Genomic DNA, 22,552 nt, shown 5'->3' with positions numbered 1-22,552 from the left:
GTATCACTGGAATAAATGTTGGTTGGGACCATTCAAAGTGGGAGAATCTTTGAGCAAACTAGTCTAGTACTTTCCATCAGTGACCAGGAACGCTCAATTCAATTTTGATACTAATGCTCAGAGTTAGTACAGACCTCTCAAGTTAAGAAATTCAGTTTCCACAAGACAGAGCCTACTTTGGATGCTAAACACAAGTCTGAGGTCCCCAGGCTACCCATAGTTCTGTCTAACCTCACTGGAAATTAGAGGGGATCCCATGATAGGTGAGTTTGATAATTTGCTAGAACAACAATAGAACTCAAGACAGTGCTATACTTATGATTATAAAGGTTACAACTTATGACTTATGACTATAAAGTTTACAACTCAGAAACAGCCAAATGGAAGAGATGCATAGGACAGGATACTGGCAAATGGGTTTGGTGGGGCAGAAGCACACAACGCTACATAATGATCTCCAGACACATGACCCTCCCAGCACCTGTGTTCACAAACCCAGAGCTCCCCAAACTTTTCCATTCCAGGGTTTTGTATAGGATTTCACATGTAGACACAACTGATTAAATTGTTGGCTATATGACTGAATACAGTCCCTGCTCCCTCTTTCCTCCTCAGAGGTTAGAGAGTGACACTGAAAGTTCCAACCTTCTAATCATGGGGTTGGTTCCTTGGGGTGACCAACCTCCAGCTTGAAGTTATCTAGCACAAGCCTCCCTCCAAAGAAAAAATTAATTTCATTAGTATGAATAACAAAAGACACTCCAATCTCCCTGGAAATTCCAAGAGTTTTAGGAACTCTGTGCCAGACACCAAGAGCAAAGATCTAATATACCACATCTGATTTCAGCAGCAAGGTTGTACCTGGTGTGAAAGTGGCTATGACTTGCTATCTAGCCAGGTTAATTATTAAACATTCAGTTCATCAATCTCCTCTCATCTTATCCTGAGTCCTGGCTTACCATTTGACTGTCCCTGTACATCTGCATCTAGGTTTTGGGGTTCAGCACTCATGACAATCATTCCCCTTGTAACTTAACACATTGACATCTGGACTTTATCTCAATTAGGTAGAATGTATAACAACAAGCAGAGGGTCTGATTCTGGACTAGGATGATTCTTAAAAGTACTGAAGGCCATTATGAAGCCTCTTGGTAGGTCACCAACTGACCAGTGGCCTTTCTTAGCCACTGCTGGGTGCTAGTGAGAGCCTATTTTCACAAACCTGCTTAAGGCAAATACCTAACTGTCTGGAGCCAGAATATTCCAGTTGTTTCCTATAATTCTCATTACAAAGTTCTACTGGGCTCAGCTATTCAGAGACCCACAGAAGCAACCTTCTGATGGTAGCTACATAGCATCTGTTGGAGGTGTCCAGGGGTCAGGTGATCTTCTCAAACAGGGGTCTCCAAACTAGGAAAATCTGTGTCTTGGTGATTCACAAAGACATTAGACAGGACACACAGACATGAATGGGTTAAAGGGATTTTTTTTTTTCATATTCTTCACTTCCATACATACTTTCTTAAAACTAAGCTGCTGTGATTGAGGATTCAGGCCAGTTCTACTTTCCTACCTCCTGTTCTCAGCCTCCTCTCTCCAGTATACAAAAGACAGACATACTCATCCAGCTCCAATCCTACTTCAATGCTTGGCTTGCAGTGTAATAACTGCAAGGGGCCAAAGGAAAGGGAAAGATTTAATAATCTCTTCATCCTCTGTTGTTTGAAAATGTATTATATGAGAAAGAGAGTCGTATGGGAGTAAAGCAAAAAAAAGAGCATCCATGAGAAATGGTGAAAACCTTTGTTAACAAAATCCATTTAGGAGGGGAAGGTTCCATGCCTGCTCCATCTGTATTTCTTGAATTTCAGAAGCAAGACATGTATCAACATGATAACGTGAATTGAAAAATGAGAAATTGTTTCTGATAGAAAGGAATTTTATTTGACTGACAAGTTAGCAATGAGGAATGGCGTTACCAATAAGATCACAGATGTTTTTCACAAATGAATTAAGCCCACAGCTCTAAGATGTTAGTGAAACTATAAAGTATGTGATGAGGTAAACAGATTTGATCAAAAAAGTTAGCATAGCAAAAATGTATTGAAATTAACATTTTTACTTTCAGAATTCTTCCTGAGTATGTAAGTTTTTAAAAGTTGCCTCTAAGTGAAAAATTAGCAGATATAATTAATAATCATTTGATAAGTCTTCAAAAAACTTTTTGGTCTAATTCCAGAAACTGAGAACCTGAATGACATTGATAACTGGGTAACAAATCCTTAAAAGACTGCATAGTTTCCAGGTCTTTGCCTTCAGCAAAAACTGAAGCCAGACTAATTAAGTTGTCAGCTAATACTTCATTGAAAATGATTTTCAATGATAAGTCATTGTATGGTTTTTATCATGTAACTCAGAGGTATTCAAAGAAGTGTCTGGCATTCCTATAATGAAATTTCTTTCTTTCCTATTTAATTTATGCATACAGGTTCTCAGAGCTTGTCTGTTCAAATGAAAAAATAGTCAGAGAATTAATGTCAAGCCCAGTTCCATTCTAGTAATAAGTAATTTTCATCCATAGGTATAATAAGTATTTGGAAAAATTCAGATTGTCTTCAAGAGATAGATGTCTTTCCAATAAAATTTTATTTTTTAACTTTAATAATTTATATGTAAAATAATATATATCATTTTCATAAATTGTGAACTAATAATATTGCAATGACAAATAAATTTTATATCCCTGTGGTCACAGAAAATAATTTTTTAAATTAATGTCAGTTTATTGCAGATGAGATGACCAGTAAAGCATAAAATGTAGCAGGATGTAATTCTATGAGGAAAGTAGAATTAAAAACCTAGGTATGATAGGGCTGGAGGAATGGCTCAAGTAGAGCTCCTGCCCAGTAAGTATGGACGTGAATTCAAACACAAGAACTGTCAAAATATGCACATATATATGTACATATATATATAACAAAAAATAAAATTAAAAAAATACAATTGCAAAATTTCCAATTGGAAAAGAGCTTTTTTGATTCTTTTTTAGTGGGTGATTGTAAATATCACATTGCTCTGAAATCTGGATTCCACTTAATACATTTAAATGCCTGATGCAAGAGTTTAAAATGTTGGGCTGGAGGTGTGGCTCAAGGGATAAAGTGTCTGCCTAGCAAGCTTGAAGTCCTGAGTTCAAATCCCAGTACCAGAAAAAAATCTGACCTATAAGAGTTTAAAATGTCAGTGTTTATGACCAGAAACCATTATCTTTTGCAGCTATTTAAACTTAAGATAATAAATTTCAGATAATCAACTTAAAATGTGATAAGGGATGCATAATTTTTTGAAAATGTTTCTTGTCCACTTGAGAATTAAAAAGAGAGAAACCACCTCCTGGATTTACAAGAAAGGCCTTGGACTCTGAGGATGGGTCTTCAGGAAGACAGCAGAAGCAAGTGGCCAAACAGGCAGTCCCCTGGTAGAAAAAGGGACCATCAGGCTGACTCTAAGCCCACCCCTGTCCCAGAGCTCTCCCAAATCCTGGGTCCTGGGATTGGCCCCACCAGCCTCTGGGTGGAGTGCCATGGAGGGAGGGGAAGAGGAGCCCAGAGAAAGTCCTGCAGACAGGGAAGCTGGCATGGCCCCTGGCAGTGAGTTCCTCCAGGTCCTTTATGCTGTTCCACACCATGAATCACCACTGAGCTGCTGGGCTGCCCAAGCTTGGACTTGGAGCTAGAGAAGCTGCTGCCTCACCGTGACTCAGCAGAACTTCATGGAGGTATTGGAGAGGCTGGGAGCCCAGGGAACATCTGGGAAAGGTTACCCTCCCACCCCACACAACTCTCAGAGGAGCAGCAACAGCTGTGTGTGCCTAACACAACAGATAGAGTGTGTTCTGCGAGCATGTGAACTTCTGGTGTGACTCTTGGAATACAGACCTTGTAATCAGTCATCAGGAAATGACACCCCCACCCTAAAAGTTGGACCTTGCCAGAAAGGGGTTGGAAGCCAGGATTTTTTGTTTGGAGAAAAGCAACCTATTCTGTTTGTAGGGTTTTCACCTTGCTTAATCCTTCTGGGAGTCAGCATACCTAGAGAGGGACAATCTGTGTAACACATAGGGACCCCTAATAAATTCCCCATGACTTTGTGGTAGTCCCTCCTTCTATGAGGCAGGGACTCCAGGTATGGCTCCCTTCCCCCTTTGACTTATTGTCCCTTGCCCTCTGACTGGTCACCAGCCCCTGGGAAGGCAGGCTAAAACCCAGTAAAAGGGATAGTACAGAGGCACTGGAAGATTGAGGACTCAGCCATGGCTGAATTTATATGTTAATTTAATGAACTTGACATTTTAATTTACTGTACTCTCATCCAAAAACATATTGCTTAATTTGTTTAGATATTCTTCTCTTTTGTCTTTTTTTTTTTGGGAGTACTGGGGCTTGAATTCAGGGCCTACAGCTTGAGCCACTCCACCAGCCCTTTTTTTGTGAGGTGTTTTTTGAGATAGGGTCTCGTGAACTATTTGCCTGGGCTAGCCTCAAGCCATGATACTCCTGATCTCTGCCACTTGAGCAGTTAAGATTACATGTGTGAGCCACTGGTGCCTGGTTCCTTTCTTTCTTTCTTGTAGTACTGGGACTTGAACTCAGGGCTTCAAGCTTATTACCACTTGAGCCACACAACCCAACCCTTTTATGCTTTAATTATTTTTTAGGTAGTTTCCCATTTTTGCCTGGGGTAATTTTCTTACCTATGCCTCCCTTGTAGCTGGGATCACCGGCTGGCACACGCCACATTGACTGAATTGGGATCTTGCTAATTTTTTGCTGGGCTGGCCTCAAACCATGATTCTCCTAATCTCTACCTCCCAAGTAGCTGTCAATTGCAAGCATAAACCACTGCTTCAGGCCTCTGTTTGGTAATTGCTTAAAGAGATTTTTGTCTTTATTAATCAATCACACTGCAAAAATAAACATGCCCCAATGTTAACAGTTTATTACTTGTTTAGTTATGGCTTGGCCCTAGACAATGGGTTGGATTCAGGTCTGTTCTGTGTGTCTCTGATTCTAGGATAAGGTGAGAGACAGGTGGATGGCAGAAAGGCAAGGGGACCAATGGAAACTGACCACACCTTTGTCACCTGTGCTCCATTTCACTAGCAAAAGCAATATAAATGGAGGGGAAAATACACCTTCCATTGGGAAGGAAGGACTCATTTTGTTAGAAAAGTTTCCATTTCCCCTAGACTAAAATTCGTTGCCATAGAGCTATGTGTAATTTGATTTCATTCTTCCTTTAATCACTCCTTTATCTGTAGTTCTATCTTCTTCCTCATTCCTAATCTTTCAGATTTTGGCTCTCTCTTGTTCCTCAAATTTAAATACCAATGTATTTCATCCATATTAATGGTTTTTATATAAAACTAGCTCTTGGAGTTATTTATCCTTTGTACTTTTTTGATTTATTTGTTTCACATTTTTCTTATATCAGTTTCAGGTTTTATTCTTTTTTTTCTGATTTATTTTGTGTTGCTTTTTAAATTTCTTTTTTTATTTTATTTATTTATTTATTTATTTTGAGGCAGGGTCTACTCTGTAGCCCAGGCTGACTGTGATCTTCCTGTCTCCGATTCCCAAGTGTATATCACCTATAGTGCCTGACTTAAATTTCTTAAGTGAATATTTAGTTCTTTCGTTTTTCATACTTCTTCTTCAATAGTGAACACATTTAAGGTTATTATTATTATTTTGGTTTTTGGTGGGACTGGGGTTTAAATTCAGGCTTCTCACTCATGAAGTAGATACTCTACCACTTGAGCCACACCTCAGCCCATTTTGCTCTGGTTATTTTGGAACAGATATTTTGAATTATTTGCCAAGGCTGGCCTCATCATTATGCTCCCAGTGTCAGCCTTCCCTAGAGCGGGAAGGAAGTTTTCCCATCTAGCGCTGAGCCAACCTAGGAAGACTTAAGAAAAGAACACCTGATCTGCCCGTGCGCTGCTTTGCATTTTAAAGGAAGCATGCAGGATTGAGTTGGTTCTGCTCAGCTCCACCCCTGGGGCTGCCCAGAGTCCAGCCATCCTCCCAGTGGCGACTAGGCAGCCCCGGGACCAGAGCCGAGGAGGGGACCCCGACCAAGGTAAGCAAGCAACTTCCATGGGCTCCAGCCCAGAAGGGTTAACTTGCCTAAAGAGACCCTCAGCCTGCCATTCCACCCGTGTCCCAGGGGCCAGGGGGAGGACGCGGCGGGGACCCCGGCGGCCTGCAGGGGGCGCTGCACCCGCTGATCCCTTGGCTTTCTTCCTGCTCCCCACTGTGCTCAGACAGCATGCTGGCTGTGCACTTTGACCAGCACGGCGGCCCAGAAACCCTCTACCTGAAGGAGGTCGCCAAGCCGAGCCCCGGAGAAGGTGAAGTCCTCCTGAAGGTGGCGGCCAGCGCCCTGAACAGGGCGGACTTACTCCAGGTACTCCAGGTACCCAGGGCCCCGGCGGCCGGTGCTGGGCGGGACTCCGGGGCTCCCAGGACGCCTTCACTGAACTGACCCCCAACCGATGACGGAGACCTGGGTCGCTGCCGGCGACACCCATTAGGACAAGTGTGCTGGGGTTCTCGACCGAAACCAGCTAGCCTCTTTGTTAGACAAAGGGAGCCTTAAGGACCTTGGGACTGAACTTTATCTTACTTCTTACCCCATTGGTCCTCTCTTCTCTCCGCGGTACCCTGCCTGCCCCCACCCCGTACTCAAGACTCCTGCCCCAAACATCTTGATCCTCCTCAGTGGCAGAGGATCGTGTAGCATGCCTGAGTAAAGCAAAGCAAAATAAACAACAAAACCAAAGCAAGCAGCATTTGCCAAGCAAAATCTTGGTAGGGAAAAGCAAACTACCCTTTTATTGAGTAAACGCTGTTCACCATTTGTATTCTACTAATAAAGAAACTGGTGGGGCTTGGTGGAGCGTGCCTGCAGTCCTAGCATTTGGAGGCTGAGGCAGGAGGATCTTGAGTTTGAAGACAGCCTAAGCTACATAGGGAAGTCCTGTCTCAAAAACGGAAGGAAAGGAAGGAAAGAAACCCAGGATCAGAGAGGTAACAAGGCCGTAACAGTAGTAATCAAAACTGTGATTCAAGTTGTGGTCTTTGTGACCCCAAAGTTTAACTCTCTCCTCTGAGGGTCCCACAGCTGATGGGGACAGTAAGACTTTTCTTCTGTTTGCTAGACTAAGCCAGCCATATTTGTTGGGACCAATCATAAGTGTGCACCAAAATCAGCTGGAGAAACTTTTCAACATAAATGTGTCAGGATTCAGGCAAGTGTACTTCAAACAATACAAAATGCCTTGGTGGTTCTGATGCATAATTCTAGTTAAGTCCCTGTGGTCTAGTTAAGTCTTCTGAGGCCTGGAGTAATTACAGAGGCTGGCATTTAATATATGACATTAAGAAATCCACAAAGTCAGGTGGGTGCCAGTTGCCCATGCCTGGAATCCTAGCTACTCAGGAGGCAGAGATTAGGAGGATCGATGTCAGAAGCCAGCCAGGGCAAATAGTTTGTGAGACCCTATCTCAAAAAAAACTCATCACAAAAATAGGGCTGGTGGAAGGCCCTGAGTTCAAACTCCAGTACTGCAATAAATAAATAAATGAGAAGTCCACAGTTCTGTTCCTAGTCCCTCTACTAATTTACTTTGTGATTTTGGGCAAGGCATTTCCCCACCTGGGCCCATACGTCCATTTGTCAAAACCAAGGATTTAATGAGGTAAATGTTTAAGGCCCTAACACTTTGACATCCACTAATTCTATGACCTGCAGACTTTTATTTTGCACAAACCAAATTACCTCTCCTCTCCCTTTTCCTGACTTATAAAACCAGACTTCATCCTGAATTTTCTGTCTGGGATTGGGGCCACGAATGGTGGCACATAGATTTCTGACATATTCACCATTTTGTGCACTCCTCTCTCTGCAGAGACAGGGCCGGTATCCCCCACCCCAAGGAGCCAGCAGCATTTTGGGACTTGAAGCATCAGGACATGTGGCAGAGCTGGGGCCTGGCTGCCAGGGACACTGGAAGATTGGGGACTCATGCATGGCTCTACTGTCAGGTGGAGGACAGGCTCAGTATGTCACCATCCCTGAAGAGCTGCTAATGCCCATCCCTGAGGGACTGACTCTGTTTCAGGCTGCAGCCATCCCAGAGGCCTGGCTCACTGCCTTCCAGCTGTTACATTTTGTGGGTGAGGAAACCCTTTTCATTCCATACATTATGGCTCAGCTTCTCAGTGAATCAACTTCTTTAAGCCCCAGCAGTCTTCCAGGGCACCCAACCCCAGTGTCCTACTCAACACCAGTAATACTCCTCAAAGCATGTTAACAAGGCTTGACGCAGAGGCTGAGAGGCATAGTTAGCAGATGGAAGGCCTGTGAACATCTTAACAATGTAGGCCTAACAGCAGTACTCCTCAGAATCATGCTGGGCTTCTCGCTAGCAGTCCCAACTCCTCAGAATCATGCTGGGCTTCTCGCTAGGGCCCAGTGCAATACAAAGGGCAGGCTGGGGGCATAGGTCAGTTGGTAGAATGCTTGCCTAGCAGACACAAGAGCCTGGGTTAGATTCCCAGCACTAAAAAAATGAAAACAAAATAACAACAGCAAAACAGAAGGGGCCAATCATTTATTTCCCCCAATCCCTCTGAGGCCAGCCAAGAGCACCTCTGAGGGAGCCTAAGAAGACTTGGTCCATGCTTTAGAGCCTTTAGAGACCTCAGTATAACTGGGAAGATGACCTATGCCTGAGAATCAGACAACCAGCCAGGTGTGGTGATGTATATCTGTAATACCACCACTCACGAGGCCAAGGCAAAAGGATCGCAAGATTGATGCCAGTCTGGGCTCCGTGGTGAGACTATCTCAATAAACCCAGGGGCTGGGAAATGTAACTCATAGGTAGAGCACTTGCCTATCATATGCAAGGCCCTGGGTTTGCTCCTTGGCACCATAAGGAAACAAACAAACAAAAACCCAAAACATTCAGCACTCAGGAGGCTGTGTAGGAGGATCATGAGTTTAAGACCAACCTGGGCTACATAGCAAGACCTTGCCTCAAAAAATAAAATAAAATAAAACTAAAAATTAGCAGGGCACCAGTGGCTCACATCCTTAATCCTGTTCAGAAGGCAGAGATCAAGAGGATTGAGGTTCAAAGCCAGCCTTGGACAAATAGTTCGCCAGATCTTATCTCAAAAAAAAAAAAATCACAAAAAGGGCTGGTGGAATGATTCAAGGTGTAGGCCCTGAGTTCAAACCCCAGTACCGCAAAAAAAAAAAAAAAAAAAAAAAAATCAGACAACCACAGAAACCATAGAATTCAGAAAGATAGCCCCATCTCTAACAGCAATTGATGCCCAAGATGGGAAGAGCTGATGTGGGCAGGGGTGGTCAGAGAATGTGTTTAAGAAGAGAAGGACCTGAAGGGTGGGTAAAATGTGTTGGACAGGACACAAGGTAGTCCAAGAAAGAGTATCAAGGAGAGATCAGCTGCTCCACTCAGAGGTGAAAGATGACTATTCTCATTTGTCAAAGATGAGACTGGGCCAGATTGTCCAGCCTGTCAGGACTCAACACAAAGCCAGTGGAGAACCACTCTCCATTTTGAGAAAGAAATGTCATATTGAAAGCTCCATTTTGGGAGGGTCCTGGTCCCTGCATGTGGTGCCTGCATCAGTGAGACCTGCCAAAGCCAGTTTCAGACTGAAGGACTAGCTTCAGGTGGTAGCAGTGACAACTGGGGTTATTCTGGCTTACAGTGTCTAGGTTAGAAGATATATATTTCTGTGTTATTTAATAGGTAAAACAGATTATGGATGTGTCGCTAATAACGCAGTTTCTAAAGGTCATTTCCCACTTGATCTGAGGCAATAAGATGAAAAAGAACAGTTGCTATGCTCCCTTCAGAAAGCAAGAGATTTGGCATTTGTTCGTGGGAACATGTATTCCTGTAGTTAGAAAGTAGAACAGCTCCTATATTTTCTGTCACAGGACATGTTCAGGCTGGAGACTCTGTGCTAATCCATGCAGGATCAAGTGGTGTGGGCACAGCTGCCATCCAACTAGCTCGGATGGCTGGTGCTATTCCTCTGGTCACAGCTGGCTCCCAGCACAAACTTCAAATGACAATAAAGCTTGGGGCAGCTGCTGGATTCAATTACAAAGAAGAAGATTTTTCTGAAGCCACTCTGAAATTCACCAAAGGTAAGCAACTGCTTCTGTAGCTCAACAGAAATTGAAGAGATGGTTAAATCTCTCACCAGCCTCAAGGTGTCAGGGCTGTGGATCAGTTTTGCCTCTGCTGAATACACTACAGCTGCCTTGGCCAAATTCTTGTTATTTGGTTTTTGACCACTGGGAACGGGCAGCCAACATTTAGGTCTAATATGTTTTCCACGTGCATTCTTGCCAGTGATAGGATTGATAGAGACTTTAGAAACTGGATAATCACACAGAGTTTGCCTGGAATTACCCAACGCTACTTGTTCTCAATCAGCCAGTCTGCAGTGAGTTAACAGGAAACTTGGGACAGAGACCATTTTGGGGCAGGTCAAAGGAGCAGCTCTGTAAATGAATAAGCAGATGCGTACACCTCTGAATTCCAACACCAAGTCTGGATATTTTTTATTAATTCCTTCCCACATTTCATATGATAGAAAAGGAAAGATGAAGACAATATTAGCAAGCTGTGATTCTGATAACCCAATGCAGATACTTCAGAACTTAGGTATGAACAGCTAACCTGGGGTGGACTTCCATTGTCCCCATCTTACTTATGTCTAGGTGCCACTGGCACTGTATTTATTTTGAGGGTAAGAGGAAATACCCATTTCCCTCTTGCTGTGTTCAAGGATCATAAAAAATGAACTATATCACACATGCTATAATAAAGTTCTACCTAAACTTCATTTACGTTTCTACGACCCGTGCTTCTAGTTCCAGCCAATAGATCTACAACTTCTACCTGTAATTACTTATTTATTTACTTATTTTTATTTTATTTTTTACTTTTGAAGACAGGTCTTGCTATGTAGCCCAAGCTGACCTCAAACTCCCAATCCTCCTGCCTCGGCCTTCTGAGTGCTGGGATTATTGATATGTACCACCACGCCCAGTTCCCTGTATTTATTTTTACCCATACATCCACGTATATACTATGGAATCTTACCTTGCACCAAGTTTTCTGTGTCTGACTAGCATTGCAAATCTGTTTCCTATGGAAGGTGTTGGAGTCAACCTTATTTTAGACTGCATAGGTGGATCTTACTGGGAGAAGAATGTCAACTGCCTGGCTGTTGATGGTCGATGGATTCTCTATGGTCTGATGGGAGGAGCTGATGTCAGTGGACCCCTGTTTTCAAAACTGCTTTTTAAACGAGGAAGTCTGATTGCTAGCCTACTGAGATCTAGGGACAAAAAGGTGAGTGATGAGTGAAAAGAAAATGTGATATAACAATTAACCAGAAAACTGCTTTGTTTATATGCTTTGTCACATCTTAGGTTAGGGAGCCTATGAAGAAACCTGCCACCTTGTGGATAAATAGGTAACTTGATTTCAGACAACGAATTCAGACTGGTCAACAGAAACCTCAGGCATAACCAATACTTCATATATATGACTTCCTAACATAATAAACAAAGCATTGACCATATTAGGAAGTCTTCTAATAGTTCCAAGACTTTCTTTGCAAAGTAGTACTCTTCTCAGTGTGTTAAGAAAGCCTATTGGCTAAATAAGTAAGTCTCTTATTTATGTTGTGTTTCTAAATCTCTGTGAACATACCGCACCACTCGGGTTACACCTACTGCAGGACAGCAAAGTTTAAGCATTCCTTTTGTACTCACTGACAGTTCTTGGGTCCTGTCCGTGGCTGCCTCCTGCGTGGCACCTTTATTTAAAAATAGCCCTTAGGTTATCCGTGACACTAGTATTTTACTCCAGCCTTCAGCCTTCATCAGGTACAGAACAGACGTTACACATTGGGGGACGTGCGCCTACACGAGGGCAGTGAGGGATTGTAGACGCATACAGTGTCGGAGAGCATTCGGCTAAGCAGGATGGGAGTGGCAGAGTAAGCCTCTTCGGTCTCATGTTCTTTTCCTCATTTTAGTACAAGCAAACGCTGGTGAAAGCTTTCACGGAGCAAATTCTGCCCCATTTCTCCAAGGAGGACCCCCAATGTCTGCTGCCGGTTGTGGACAGAATCTACCCTATGGCTGAAATCCAAGCGGCCCATGGGTACATGGAGTCTAACAGGAACCTGGGCAAAATCATCCTGGAGCTGCCCCAGTGAAGGAAGAGGGGACAGCACAGGTCTCGGACATCCCAGCCCTCCCAGGTCCCTCCTCGTTAATAGGTCGGTGTAAAGATGGTCTAAGGAAATAAAATATGGACTTGAAAAGTGGCACGTTCACTGTGGGGCGGGGTGAGGTGTGAGTCAGGTCGATCAGCTGACCCTCAATCCGAGGCTCATGCCACTACGCGGTTCCGGTTACACCTCACCGTCGGCCACCACACAAACAACCAATCCCTGAAGACTAGGCTTTGCGCACTGCTGGAGAGCCAAGCCCACCCTCGCATCACCTATACCTAGCCAGAGCCCCACCCCGTCCCGCTACACACCTGGGCCCCATCCACCTCTAGGCCACGCCCCCTCTTTACTCTGGACCCGGGCAGCAGAGGCACCGCCCCTTCTGGCGCTTGTGTCCCACCCCTTCCGGTCCAGAATCCGGAAGCGTCTTGGCGCCCGCCTTTTCGCCTTCCGGCCTGACAGCGATCTCCGGCTAGTTTGACCCTGGGCGTCGAACGGAGGTGACGTACTACGTCAGCACGTCTCAGCGTGAGATGACGATTTTCCGGCGGTGCTGTCACAGCTTCCGGCGCAGCCTGTGTGTTGATGTCCTGCGTCTTTCGCCGTTTAGCGCTCGAAGGACTAGCGAGCTCCGGAGGTGTCCAGAGGATTTCAGTGTTTGTTGCAGTAACCTCAGAAGCCCGCCAAGATGGCAATGCAAGCGGCCAAGAGGGCGAATGTGAGTACTGCGCCTTCCACGGAGGAGGGGGACATCTTGGCTGCTTGACTGTCACCAGTGTGGATCCGAGCGGGGAAGCTCAGAATTTCCTATTCCATCTTAGGGATTCTGACCTAGTCCTATTCTCAGGGTGTGAGCCCTGAGCCGCATTTCCGTCCCCATCCCTTTTGAGAGTGCCTCGGATCTCCTGGTGTCAGTGACCGTGTCATCTCTAAGCCCTTGACCTGCACCTGGGACTGGTGCAGAATCTGGTGGTAGAATCTTCTCCTGGGCCTAAAAGTCCGTAGCACAGACAAGTCCTTACTGCCAGCTAGAACCTAGAATTCTTACTCACATGTTAAGCTTTTGGGATATTTGAGCACCTACTGTGTACCTGACTTTCGATATGGAAATCAGTTCATCCCAAACACACGTCTTAGATACTGAGTCAACAGCGGTGAATAAAACAAAAAGTCCTGTATACGTTCTAGTGTTGGAGACTGGAGTATTATGAGAACGTTTGAAAAAATAAAATCTCAAGAGAGTAGGCAGCTGTTAAGACTCTTAGAATTATACTAAGATGAAAGCACATGATTGACCATTGGATAAGGAGAGATGGAGATTTTTGTTGACCTTGATGATGAGAATCATTACAGTGGATGAAAACTTGGTTGCAGTAAGATGCAAAGATGGTAGAAATCGAGAAAATGAAGGCAGCAAAGATCTCTTTTCCATGAATTTTCATATAAACAGAGTAGAGAAATTGGGTGATATTGTCAGCTGTTATTTTAAAGAAGTGACATAAGGCAGGGAATAGGTACCTTATTCTTCCATCAATATAATACTTAGCCTGATGTCAAAAGTAGTTGTCAGAGGTTTTTTTTGTTTTTGAGGTACTGGAGCTTGAACTCAGGGCCTACATCTTGAGCCCACTCCACCAGCCCTTTTTTTGTGAAGGGTTTTTCTGAGAAAGGGTCTTGAGAATTATTTGCCCTGGCTGGCTTTGAACTGCAATCCTCCCGATCTCTGCCTCCTGAGTAGCTGGGATTATAGGCATGAGCCACTGGCACCCAGCTAAGTTTCACAAATAGCTATTGAACAAATTTGTGTGGAATATATAAATGAGTATGTTAACAAGAAGCACAACAGTGAGCTCTGGATAGGAGGTACATATTTAGGAGTCACCAGTTTAGACTAAAAACAGTGTAAAGAGTCAAGGAGAACTTGGCCCCTGTGGCTCATGCCTGTTATCCTAGCTACTTGGGAGGCTGAGATCAGGAGGATCACAATTGGAGGCCAGCCTAGGCAAAAGTTCAAGAAACCCCATCTCCAAAATAACCAGGACAAAATGGACTGGAGGTGGCTCAAGCAGTAGAGTGCCTCCTTTGCAAGTGCCAAGCCCTGAGTTCAAACCCAAGGAGGTGGGCAGAGAGAAAGACAGCAGGAGGGTGGGGGAGAAAGAAGGAAGGAAGGGAAAGAAGAGCCAAGGAAGCATATAACAAGTTAAGAAAAGAAATAGTGGTAAAACCCTGTGAAACAACATATTTTAATGTCAAAGAAGACTGAGGAGAAATAGCCAGAGTTAGGAGGAAATAGAGTGTAAAAATGGATGAGTTAACAGTGTCAGAAGACTCAGAGAAGTTTGAGAACCAAATACTGCAACTAAAAGGTCTTAGTAAAGGTGCTTTCAGCAGAGATCTGGAGTGGAAGCTTAGGTTGAGTGTCAGTGAAATAAAGAATATGAGTCAGTGATTGTAAGCTTCCTTTTTCTACGTGCTTGACTATAAAAGTAAAAAGAGCAGGTTAATTAAGTAGAAAGAACTGTTAAGCTCAGGGAAGCAGAAACCTTTTTTTTTTTTTTGCTTCACTGTGTATTCCTAATACCTAGCCTGATGTATACATAAAAAAAGGCACTTGGTAAATAGTTGTTGGGTGAATGAAGAGGGATCCAAGTAAGTGTTTTGTTTTGTGTAGGAATCAGCAAAACATGAGCAACTGCTTACATGAGAACTAGATGCCAGTGGGGAGGGAGAGCCTATAAATATAAAACAGAAGAGGTTGTTGATAGAACAAGTTCCTGAGAACACTTAAAGAAAGGTCATCAGTGGACGTTTATCATCTAGCAAATAGGAACTGTTCCCTTCCTTCTTTCTTATATGTCTGAGGCATTGAGTATATTTAAGTGAAGTGAGAAATACTTGTTAAACTGTAGTGGCCACAAGCCTGGATTATATCATAGCCCCTTCTAGTTCCTACTAATGATCTTCCCCAAATGTCAGATTATACCCCTTATTCTTGGCTTTTTGTTATGAAACATTAAAACTTTTCTTTTTAAAGGTAGAAATCTACCCCTCAATATATTGACCATATATTTTTCTCATTTTAGATTCGCCTTCCACCTGAAGTAAACCGAATTTTGTATATAAGAAATTTGCCATACAAAATTACAGCTGAAGAAATGTATGATATATTTGGGAAATATGGACCTATTCGTCAAATCAGAGTGTAAGTCTTACTGAGTCTTTTGAAATATCATTTAAAGAAAATGATTGCAGGGACTGGGAGTATGCTCAAGTAGTAAAGTGCTTGTCTGGAAATGATTACATAATCTATAATCTCAGCGTTATAGCTGGCAGAATCATCCCTCTGTAAGATAGGCAGTAGTATTTCACAGGTGAGAATACTAAAGTTCAGAGAATAAAAAGTACCCTTCTGGTCTCACACAGTGTTTAGTGTACAATACTACACAGTATTGTAGCCTCTGTTACTTAAGAGTCTCTCCAAAAGGATTTCTAGAGTTTTTGTTTTAGTCATAGTATTTATTTCTTAATAAATTTCCTTTTATGACTTGAGAGCCCTTTTGTGGCATCTAGAACCATGATATCTGAGGACTCTCTCTTTGAGTGATCAACATTCCTCCTGAGAGTAAACCAAGAACTGGAAATACATCATCGTTGGTACTTGGATGGTGATGAAAAGGACAGACCAGCTGTCCTTTTTAGGACGTCTCAGTCCTCTGAGCATTTGATGAGAGCTTTGGACCCTTCACACAGAATACACAAAATATTTTGTCTATATTTCATGGAATACATGGACTTTAGGTTTAAATCCTGTTCTAGGTATAGAGAATAGTATACAGAAGATCCCTGACTTGGGAGTCAGGGACAAGATTCTACTTAAGGCCCGGCTTCCTAACAGGCTGCCTGAGTTTTTTTATTTTTCTCTTTTTTCAGCTGAGACTAATGGGATGATAACCTTTGGGCTTTTAATGTGGAGACAGCATGATAAATTTCCTGGATTGGTTGTTAGACCACGATTCAGATACTGAGTACTTGTTACTCATATGAAACTGAGCAGAGTATTTAACCCATTTGAGTTTCATTTCTCTATGAGATACGGTCTTTCTAACCTACCTGACTCAAAGACTTAATTTGGATCAAATTAGACAGGATCTGTGTATCATTGAATACTCTCTCCCAGTATGCATTAGCCACCCCTCTTCGTGGTCCCATAGCACCTTCTATACTTCTCTTGCTAACTAATACATAGTTTTGTTGTTGTCCATATACATACTTGTCTCCCTGCAACCTCTGAGCTCTTCCAGAGCCATCAAAATGTATTCTTTCTTCTTTGTGTTGACAGCACCATGCCTGATTCATGGTAGGCACCACGAAATGGTAGTGTGGTTGTGATTAACTGATGAAGGCATTGATAATGTTCAAGAGAGGCTTTAAGTGAAGTGAGAGAGTATTTCAGAAAGCCAAACCAAAGAATTTAGTATAGTGGTTCACACCTGTAATCCCAGCCACTAAGGGAGTATGAGGCAGGGAAATTGAACGTTTGAGGCCATCTTGATGAACTTAACAAGATCCTGTCAAATAAAAAAGGCTTTGAGTTTGATCCCCAGCACTGCCAAAATAAAATGAAGTTAGGACTTATTCCTATTCTACTTCCTAAGAAGATAAAAGAAAAAGAGAAGAAAGAGCTTCCTAAAAAGGTATGTATGAGAGAATTGATAGGAGAAAGTAGGTCTCTACCTTTCAAATGCACATTAGCAATTTCAGTGTGCATGGTGCTGTGGGGATAAATTGAAGTATAAGATGACCTTTGTCCTTAAGGAACTTAAAAATATTGTTAAAATTTTTCCTTTTGGCAGTTCTCAACTTTATACTTAATATATTCTTGAAAATGACTAAGCTGTTAATAGTTGCTCATGCTCTTCCTAGAGAGTAAAGAAAATAAAATTCTATGGAAAAAATGACACCTGTTGAAACTGTTCCAGGAATGGGGGGAAAGGGATAAAGGAGAATAATGGAGGGCTGAATTCAACTATGATATATTGTAAGAGCTTTGGTAAATGTCACAAATGTACCCCCAGGACAGCAATAATTAAAATATATATATAAAATCCCTCATTGAGTAGGTTGTGGTGGCATATGTCTATAATCCTAGGGCAGCTAAGACAGGAGGAGCTCAAGTTTGAGACCAGCCAGTAAGGACCTGTTAAAAAAAACAAATAAAAATCCCTCATCGGGCCTATGCAGCCTACCAAAGTGAGCTTGTTCGGTGACACTGGCACCCTTCAATCACCTCCAGCAGCCTATACCTATTCCATGACCTTTTACAGGAAACACAACCTCTAAGCAGGGCCCAGACTGAAATCTTGTCCTAGATGAGTCTATGCAGGTGCCTCCCTTACCACAGATCTGCTGCCTTTCCTTAACTTAACCTGGTGCAGGGACAAAGGCAAATGGTGAGCCAGCCCACAGTCTTAAACCTCATCCCATGGTTGCACTGTGTGTGGCTGGAGCACAGATGGAGGGCAAAGTATCCACTTTTGTGATACCAAAAGCATGCCCACTGTCCTCACTAGCAAGCTCTTGGCCATCTGCTGCCAGCAGTTCAGTGCTTCTGTTGCTCGTCACACTTCCCTACCTCCCCCAGAGGAAGCTTGCGAGGTTGCGAGGAGGTATGGCAAGGAGTGTCTCCACTAGAAGCAATCCATATTGTGAGTGAGGCTCACCTTCCGCTGCCAGCCACCTTCCAGTATTCTTCCCTGGCTCACAGATGGCTCCAGACATAAGTGCACTTCTCCTGCCATCTTTTTTTTTTTTTTTTTTTTGGCAGCACTGAGGCTTGAACTCAGGGCCTTCACCTTGAGCCATTCCACCAGTCCTATTTTTGTGAAGGTTTTTTCAAAATAGAGTCCTGGAGAACTATTTGCCTTGGCTTGCTTCAAACCATGATCCTCCTGATCTCTGCCTCCTGAGTAGCTAGGATTAAAGGCGTGAGCCACCAGTGCCTGACTCTCCTGCTATCTTAGCAGAAGCTCAGTCCTTTGCCCAACATACAGGGCTGTGTAATGCACTAGAGCTTGGATTGTTTTGAAATGAATGTGTTGTTTTCTCTCATGTAGAAGACATATCCAAAAGATAAACATATACACAAAACCAAACATACAAACTTATATGAAGAGCATGTTTGCAATAGTGGTTCTTCTCTATGGAACTTGGGGGAGAGAGAAAGGAAAAGAGAATGATAGAAAGTCAACAATATTGAAATACATTACAAGTGTGTAGGTAGAGGATATAAGGATATGTATTGAAAGCTGTTGAATAATGGGGTGAGGTGGGTAAGGGAAGATAACGGAAGGGGTTGAACTGACCAAAGTAAAGTATACTCATAGTGGAATATATCAATGTTCCCTTGGAACACTGACTTTGGAATTAGTAATGAAAGGACTGTAAAATAGGTTCAGTGTATATGTGGGGGGGAGTGCTTGTGGGAGGGTGAATATGGTCCATGAACTTCAAATACATATGTAAAATAGAATGATGAAACCACTTGCAATTAATTGCTTTAAATGAAGCCGGGAGGGGTTTGCAAGGCAGGGAAAGATGGGGTGATCTGACCAGTGTACAATGTAAGCTTATTTGAAATTGTCACAATTAATCTCTCCTGTATATCACAATAAAAATGAAAAAATAAGAAATAAAAATGTGTGGACTGGAAGTGTAGCTCAAGTGGCAGAACACTTGCCTAGCAAGCACAAGGCCCCCAATTTATTTATATATTTTATTCATTTTGGTAGGACTGAGGTTTAAACTCAGGGCTTTGTGCATGCAAAGTAGGCACTCTTCTGCTTGAACCACACCTTCAGTCCATTTTTGCTCTGTTTATTTTAGAGATGGGTTTTTCCAAACTATTTACCTGTGCTGACCTTGAACCTGGATCCTCCCAGTCTCAGCCTCCCAAGTGGCTAGTATTACAGGCATGAGCAACCAGCACCCAACTATAATGCACTTTAAAAAGGCAAAGAGCCAGGCGCTGGTGCCTCACACCTGTGATTCTAGTTATTCAGGAGGCAGAGATCAGGAGGATCGTGATTTGAAGCCAGCCCAGGCAAATAGTTTGAGAGACCCTATCTTGAAAAAGCCCATCACACAAAAAGGGCTGGTGGAATGACTCGAGTGTTAAGAGTGCCTGCCTAGCAAGCATGAGGCCCTGAGTTTAAACCCCACGGCTGCAAAACAACAACAACAACAAAATAATTACAGGACTTGGACTGGTAGAGAACACTTGCCTACCCTAAAGCCCCGAGTTCAGTCCCGCACTGCAAAAAAAAAAAAAAAAAAAAGTTACAAGTTCACAGGTCCAAAAGATAGTTTTCTGTTACTAAAGATTATCAATGCTTGGGTAAGTGGGTAATTGCATTCAGTTTACCTCTACAGGGGGAACACACCTGAAACTAGAGGAACAGCTTATGTAGTCTATGAAGACATCTTTGATGCCAAGAATGCATGTGACCACCTATCAGGATTCAACGTTTGTAACAGATATCTTGTGGTCTTGTACTACAATGCCAACAGGGTAAGTATAGCAAAGTTCTCATTGTGTGGTGAGCGTGTTTGAGAATTAGCATAGAACTAACTGTACCATGGTGGGAAATGTGTGTTGAGTTTCTTTTTTAGCTAGTGCAATTGGTAAAATTCATTGACCTGTAGATTGGTACCTGCTAACTTCCATGCTTGCCACATTTCCAGGCATTTCAGAAGATGGACACCAAGAAGAAGGAGGAACAGTTAAAGCTTCTCAAGGAGAAATATGGTATCAACACAGATCCCCCAAAATAAGTGTTTTTGCATTTTTATTTTGGACTAAAGCCCATGAATGACCACCACCACCTTTTTTTTAATTAATACTGAATATTGTGATTTCTTATTTGAGATTTAAAATGACTTGCTTGAGCCTTTGATACGTATTAGAATATATTATGTTAATAAATACAGCTTTTTATAAAATGTGACAGTGCTTTCTCTTGAACCTTTTCCCCATCTGGTATCAGGGTAAAGCAAAATAGGTAAACCATACAAAGAATTATAGGTGGGCCTCAGGACTTTTTTTTTTTTTTAAAGACAGGTTTTTACTATATAACTCAGGCTGTCCTTGAACTCAAGATCCTCTTGCCTCTGCCTCCCAAGTGCTGAGATTATAGATGTTACCTACATGCCCTTCTTGAGAGAGGGACCTGTTAATACTCTTTGTTTTGTTTCATTTTAGGTTTTTTTATTGTTTTTTAAGACAGTCTCACTATATAGCCTTGAACTTGTGATCCTCCTGCCTCAGCCTCCCAAAGGTTGTGATTGCAGTCATCTATTACCGTGTGTGGGGGTTTTTTTTGGTGGTACTGGGGTTTGAACTCAGGGCCTCATGTTTGCTAGGCAGGCACTCTACCACTTGAGCCACTCCACCAGCCCTTTTAAAAAAAAAAGAAAAGCAGGGAATACTTCCTGCTCCCCATGTAGGAAATGGGAGTAAAGACTCCTTTTTATTTTCTTAATACCTAAGTTGTCTATTCCAGTGCTTAACCAACAATTTGTCTTTTATTGAATCTTCATCAATAATAAACTCTTTGTTACAACTCAGTGAATGTCTGTAGCTGCACGTTACAGGTGAAGGAACCATCTGGTGGCTGAATAAGATACTTTCATAAAAAGGTGGTATGAGAACAACCAGTTACCGACCAGTCTGTACATTTGAATAATAACTTGCCTTGTAAAGAGCCATATATCTTGTCATGTGGGTACCTTTTCCTTAGAACAGAGGTCCATCATAAAAATGGTCATTCAGGTGACACTACATTGTTAGAAATTCAGGTAGAAATTAGGTAGTGATGTATATTTTAGACCTTAGCTCATAGTGTGCCTTTATCGTAAATAAAATACTTAATGCTCATTCTGTAATCATGAGTTCCCATGACATGGAAATAGTGTGGTTATTGCCACATTAATTATAGCTTAGCTTGGGGTGAGATAGCTATAATTTTCTTTTAATAGTTTAGGCATGGGCCAAATGGAAAAACATAGAGTAATTGTTTTCTAACTGGAACCTAAAATCAATTTGAGGGGTACGTACACTGAATCATTTTAATGGATGAAGAGCATCTATTCTACTTTTAAATGCATTTAGCTTTGAAATCTATCATTACTTTAAGAAAATAGGCTTCTTTATACTGCTGTACTATCTTTTCAAAGCTTACTGTTGATAATGAAGAAATAATTGTCTTATTAATTATGTGTAAGTGTTTTCTAAAAGCACTGTAAGAGAAAGAAAGCCATTTCTAAGAAGGGTGGGCAAATAAAAAGAGCCATAGCTGTAATTTTCTTGTGAATGCTTTTATGAATTTTTTTTTATTAATTTTGTAATGCACGGTATGACTTTAGGTATTTATAAATGTAAAAAGGATTTTCTGAAAGACTTTTCTTGTCAGGGGAAAACTAAAGTTACACTTTATTTAGAGTGTGACTTGTCCAAGTAACAAAGTAGCCTTCATCTAGTTAGTGATTTTAATAATTGGGATGAGGGGGTACAGGTGTGGATCACATGGCAGAGCACCTGCCTAGCAAGTGCAAGGTCCTAAATTCAAACCCCAGTATTGCCCAAAAAGGGGTGGGCGGGGGAATCCCTTCTCTTGGCAGTTATGACCAGTTCATCATTTGAATTAATGTATCTGTTAGCTGAGTTCATGACTTAAGCTAAGAGTTTTAAAAATTCCTTCTAGGGCTGGGAATACAGCTCAGTCGAAGAGCATTTGCCCTAGCATAAATGAAGTACTTGCTTCAGTCCCCCACACCACACACACACACACACACACACACACACACACACACAAATAAAACTTCCTTCCTTCGAATTGTCTGGAAATTCTGTAATTCAGTTACAAGAACTTTTACTCTGGCAGCTACTGAGCTCCTACTCTTAGCACCAGGTACTCTGCTAAGAGATTGAGGCTGTTACTTTGATGGTCCCATACACCAGGCTTCCAAACTTGAGTGTAAACTGCAACAGGTCCATGTATTTCCATGTGCAAACCTGTGCCTGAATTGCTTTGCTTTCTTCTAGGTTAAAGTTCAAGTTTCTAAGAACTTATAAATAAGAGATTCATTGACTACCAATTTGGAAACCACTGATAAGTCATAAATCTCATTA

General features: G+C 42.3%; 2 protein-coding genes across 3 annotated transcripts; both read left to right on the top strand.

Moving 5' to 3' along the window:
* The first annotated feature begins 5,986 nt into the window (after positions 1 to 5,986).
* On the top strand, positions 5,987 to 12,456 carry Tp53i3 (tumor protein p53 inducible protein 3). 2 transcript variants are annotated; one of them, XM_020162247.2, is made up of 6 exons: positions 5,987 to 6,145; positions 6,330 to 6,472; positions 7,977 to 8,244; positions 10,046 to 10,258; positions 11,278 to 11,474; positions 12,166 to 12,456. In XM_020162247.2, the coding sequence occupies exons 2-6, from the start codon at positions 6,335 to 6,337 to the stop codon at positions 12,346 to 12,348; spliced, it is 999 nt and encodes a 332-aa protein (XP_020017836.1). In that variant the 5' UTR covers positions 5,987 to 6,145; positions 6,330 to 6,334; the 3' UTR covers positions 12,349 to 12,456. The 2 variants fall into 2 exon arrangements, with proteins under 2 accessions (XP_020017836.1, XP_073905376.1); XM_074049275.1 differs by having other exon boundaries at positions 6,003 to 6,145; positions 6,334 to 6,472.
* Positions 12,457 to 12,900: 444 nt separating this feature from the next.
* Sf3b6 (splicing factor 3b subunit 6) lies at positions 12,901 to 20,364 on the top strand. The gene is made up of 4 exons (XM_020159715.2): positions 12,901 to 13,084; positions 15,450 to 15,568; positions 19,795 to 19,933; positions 20,107 to 20,364. Exons 1-4 carry the CDS (start codon positions 13,055 to 13,057, stop codon positions 20,194 to 20,196), a joined length of 378 nt encoding a protein of 125 aa, XP_020015304.1. The 5' UTR covers positions 12,901 to 13,054; the 3' UTR covers positions 20,197 to 20,364.
* The last annotated feature ends 2,188 nt before the right edge of the window (positions 20,365 to 22,552 follow it).

This window comes from Castor canadensis, chromosome 12, assembly GCF_047511655.1.
Source record: "Castor canadensis chromosome 12, mCasCan1.hap1v2, whole genome shotgun sequence".
NCBI lineage: Eukaryota > Metazoa > Chordata > Mammalia > Rodentia > Castoridae > Castor > Castor canadensis.
This window is presented reverse-complemented; position numbering and strand designations above follow the sequence as displayed.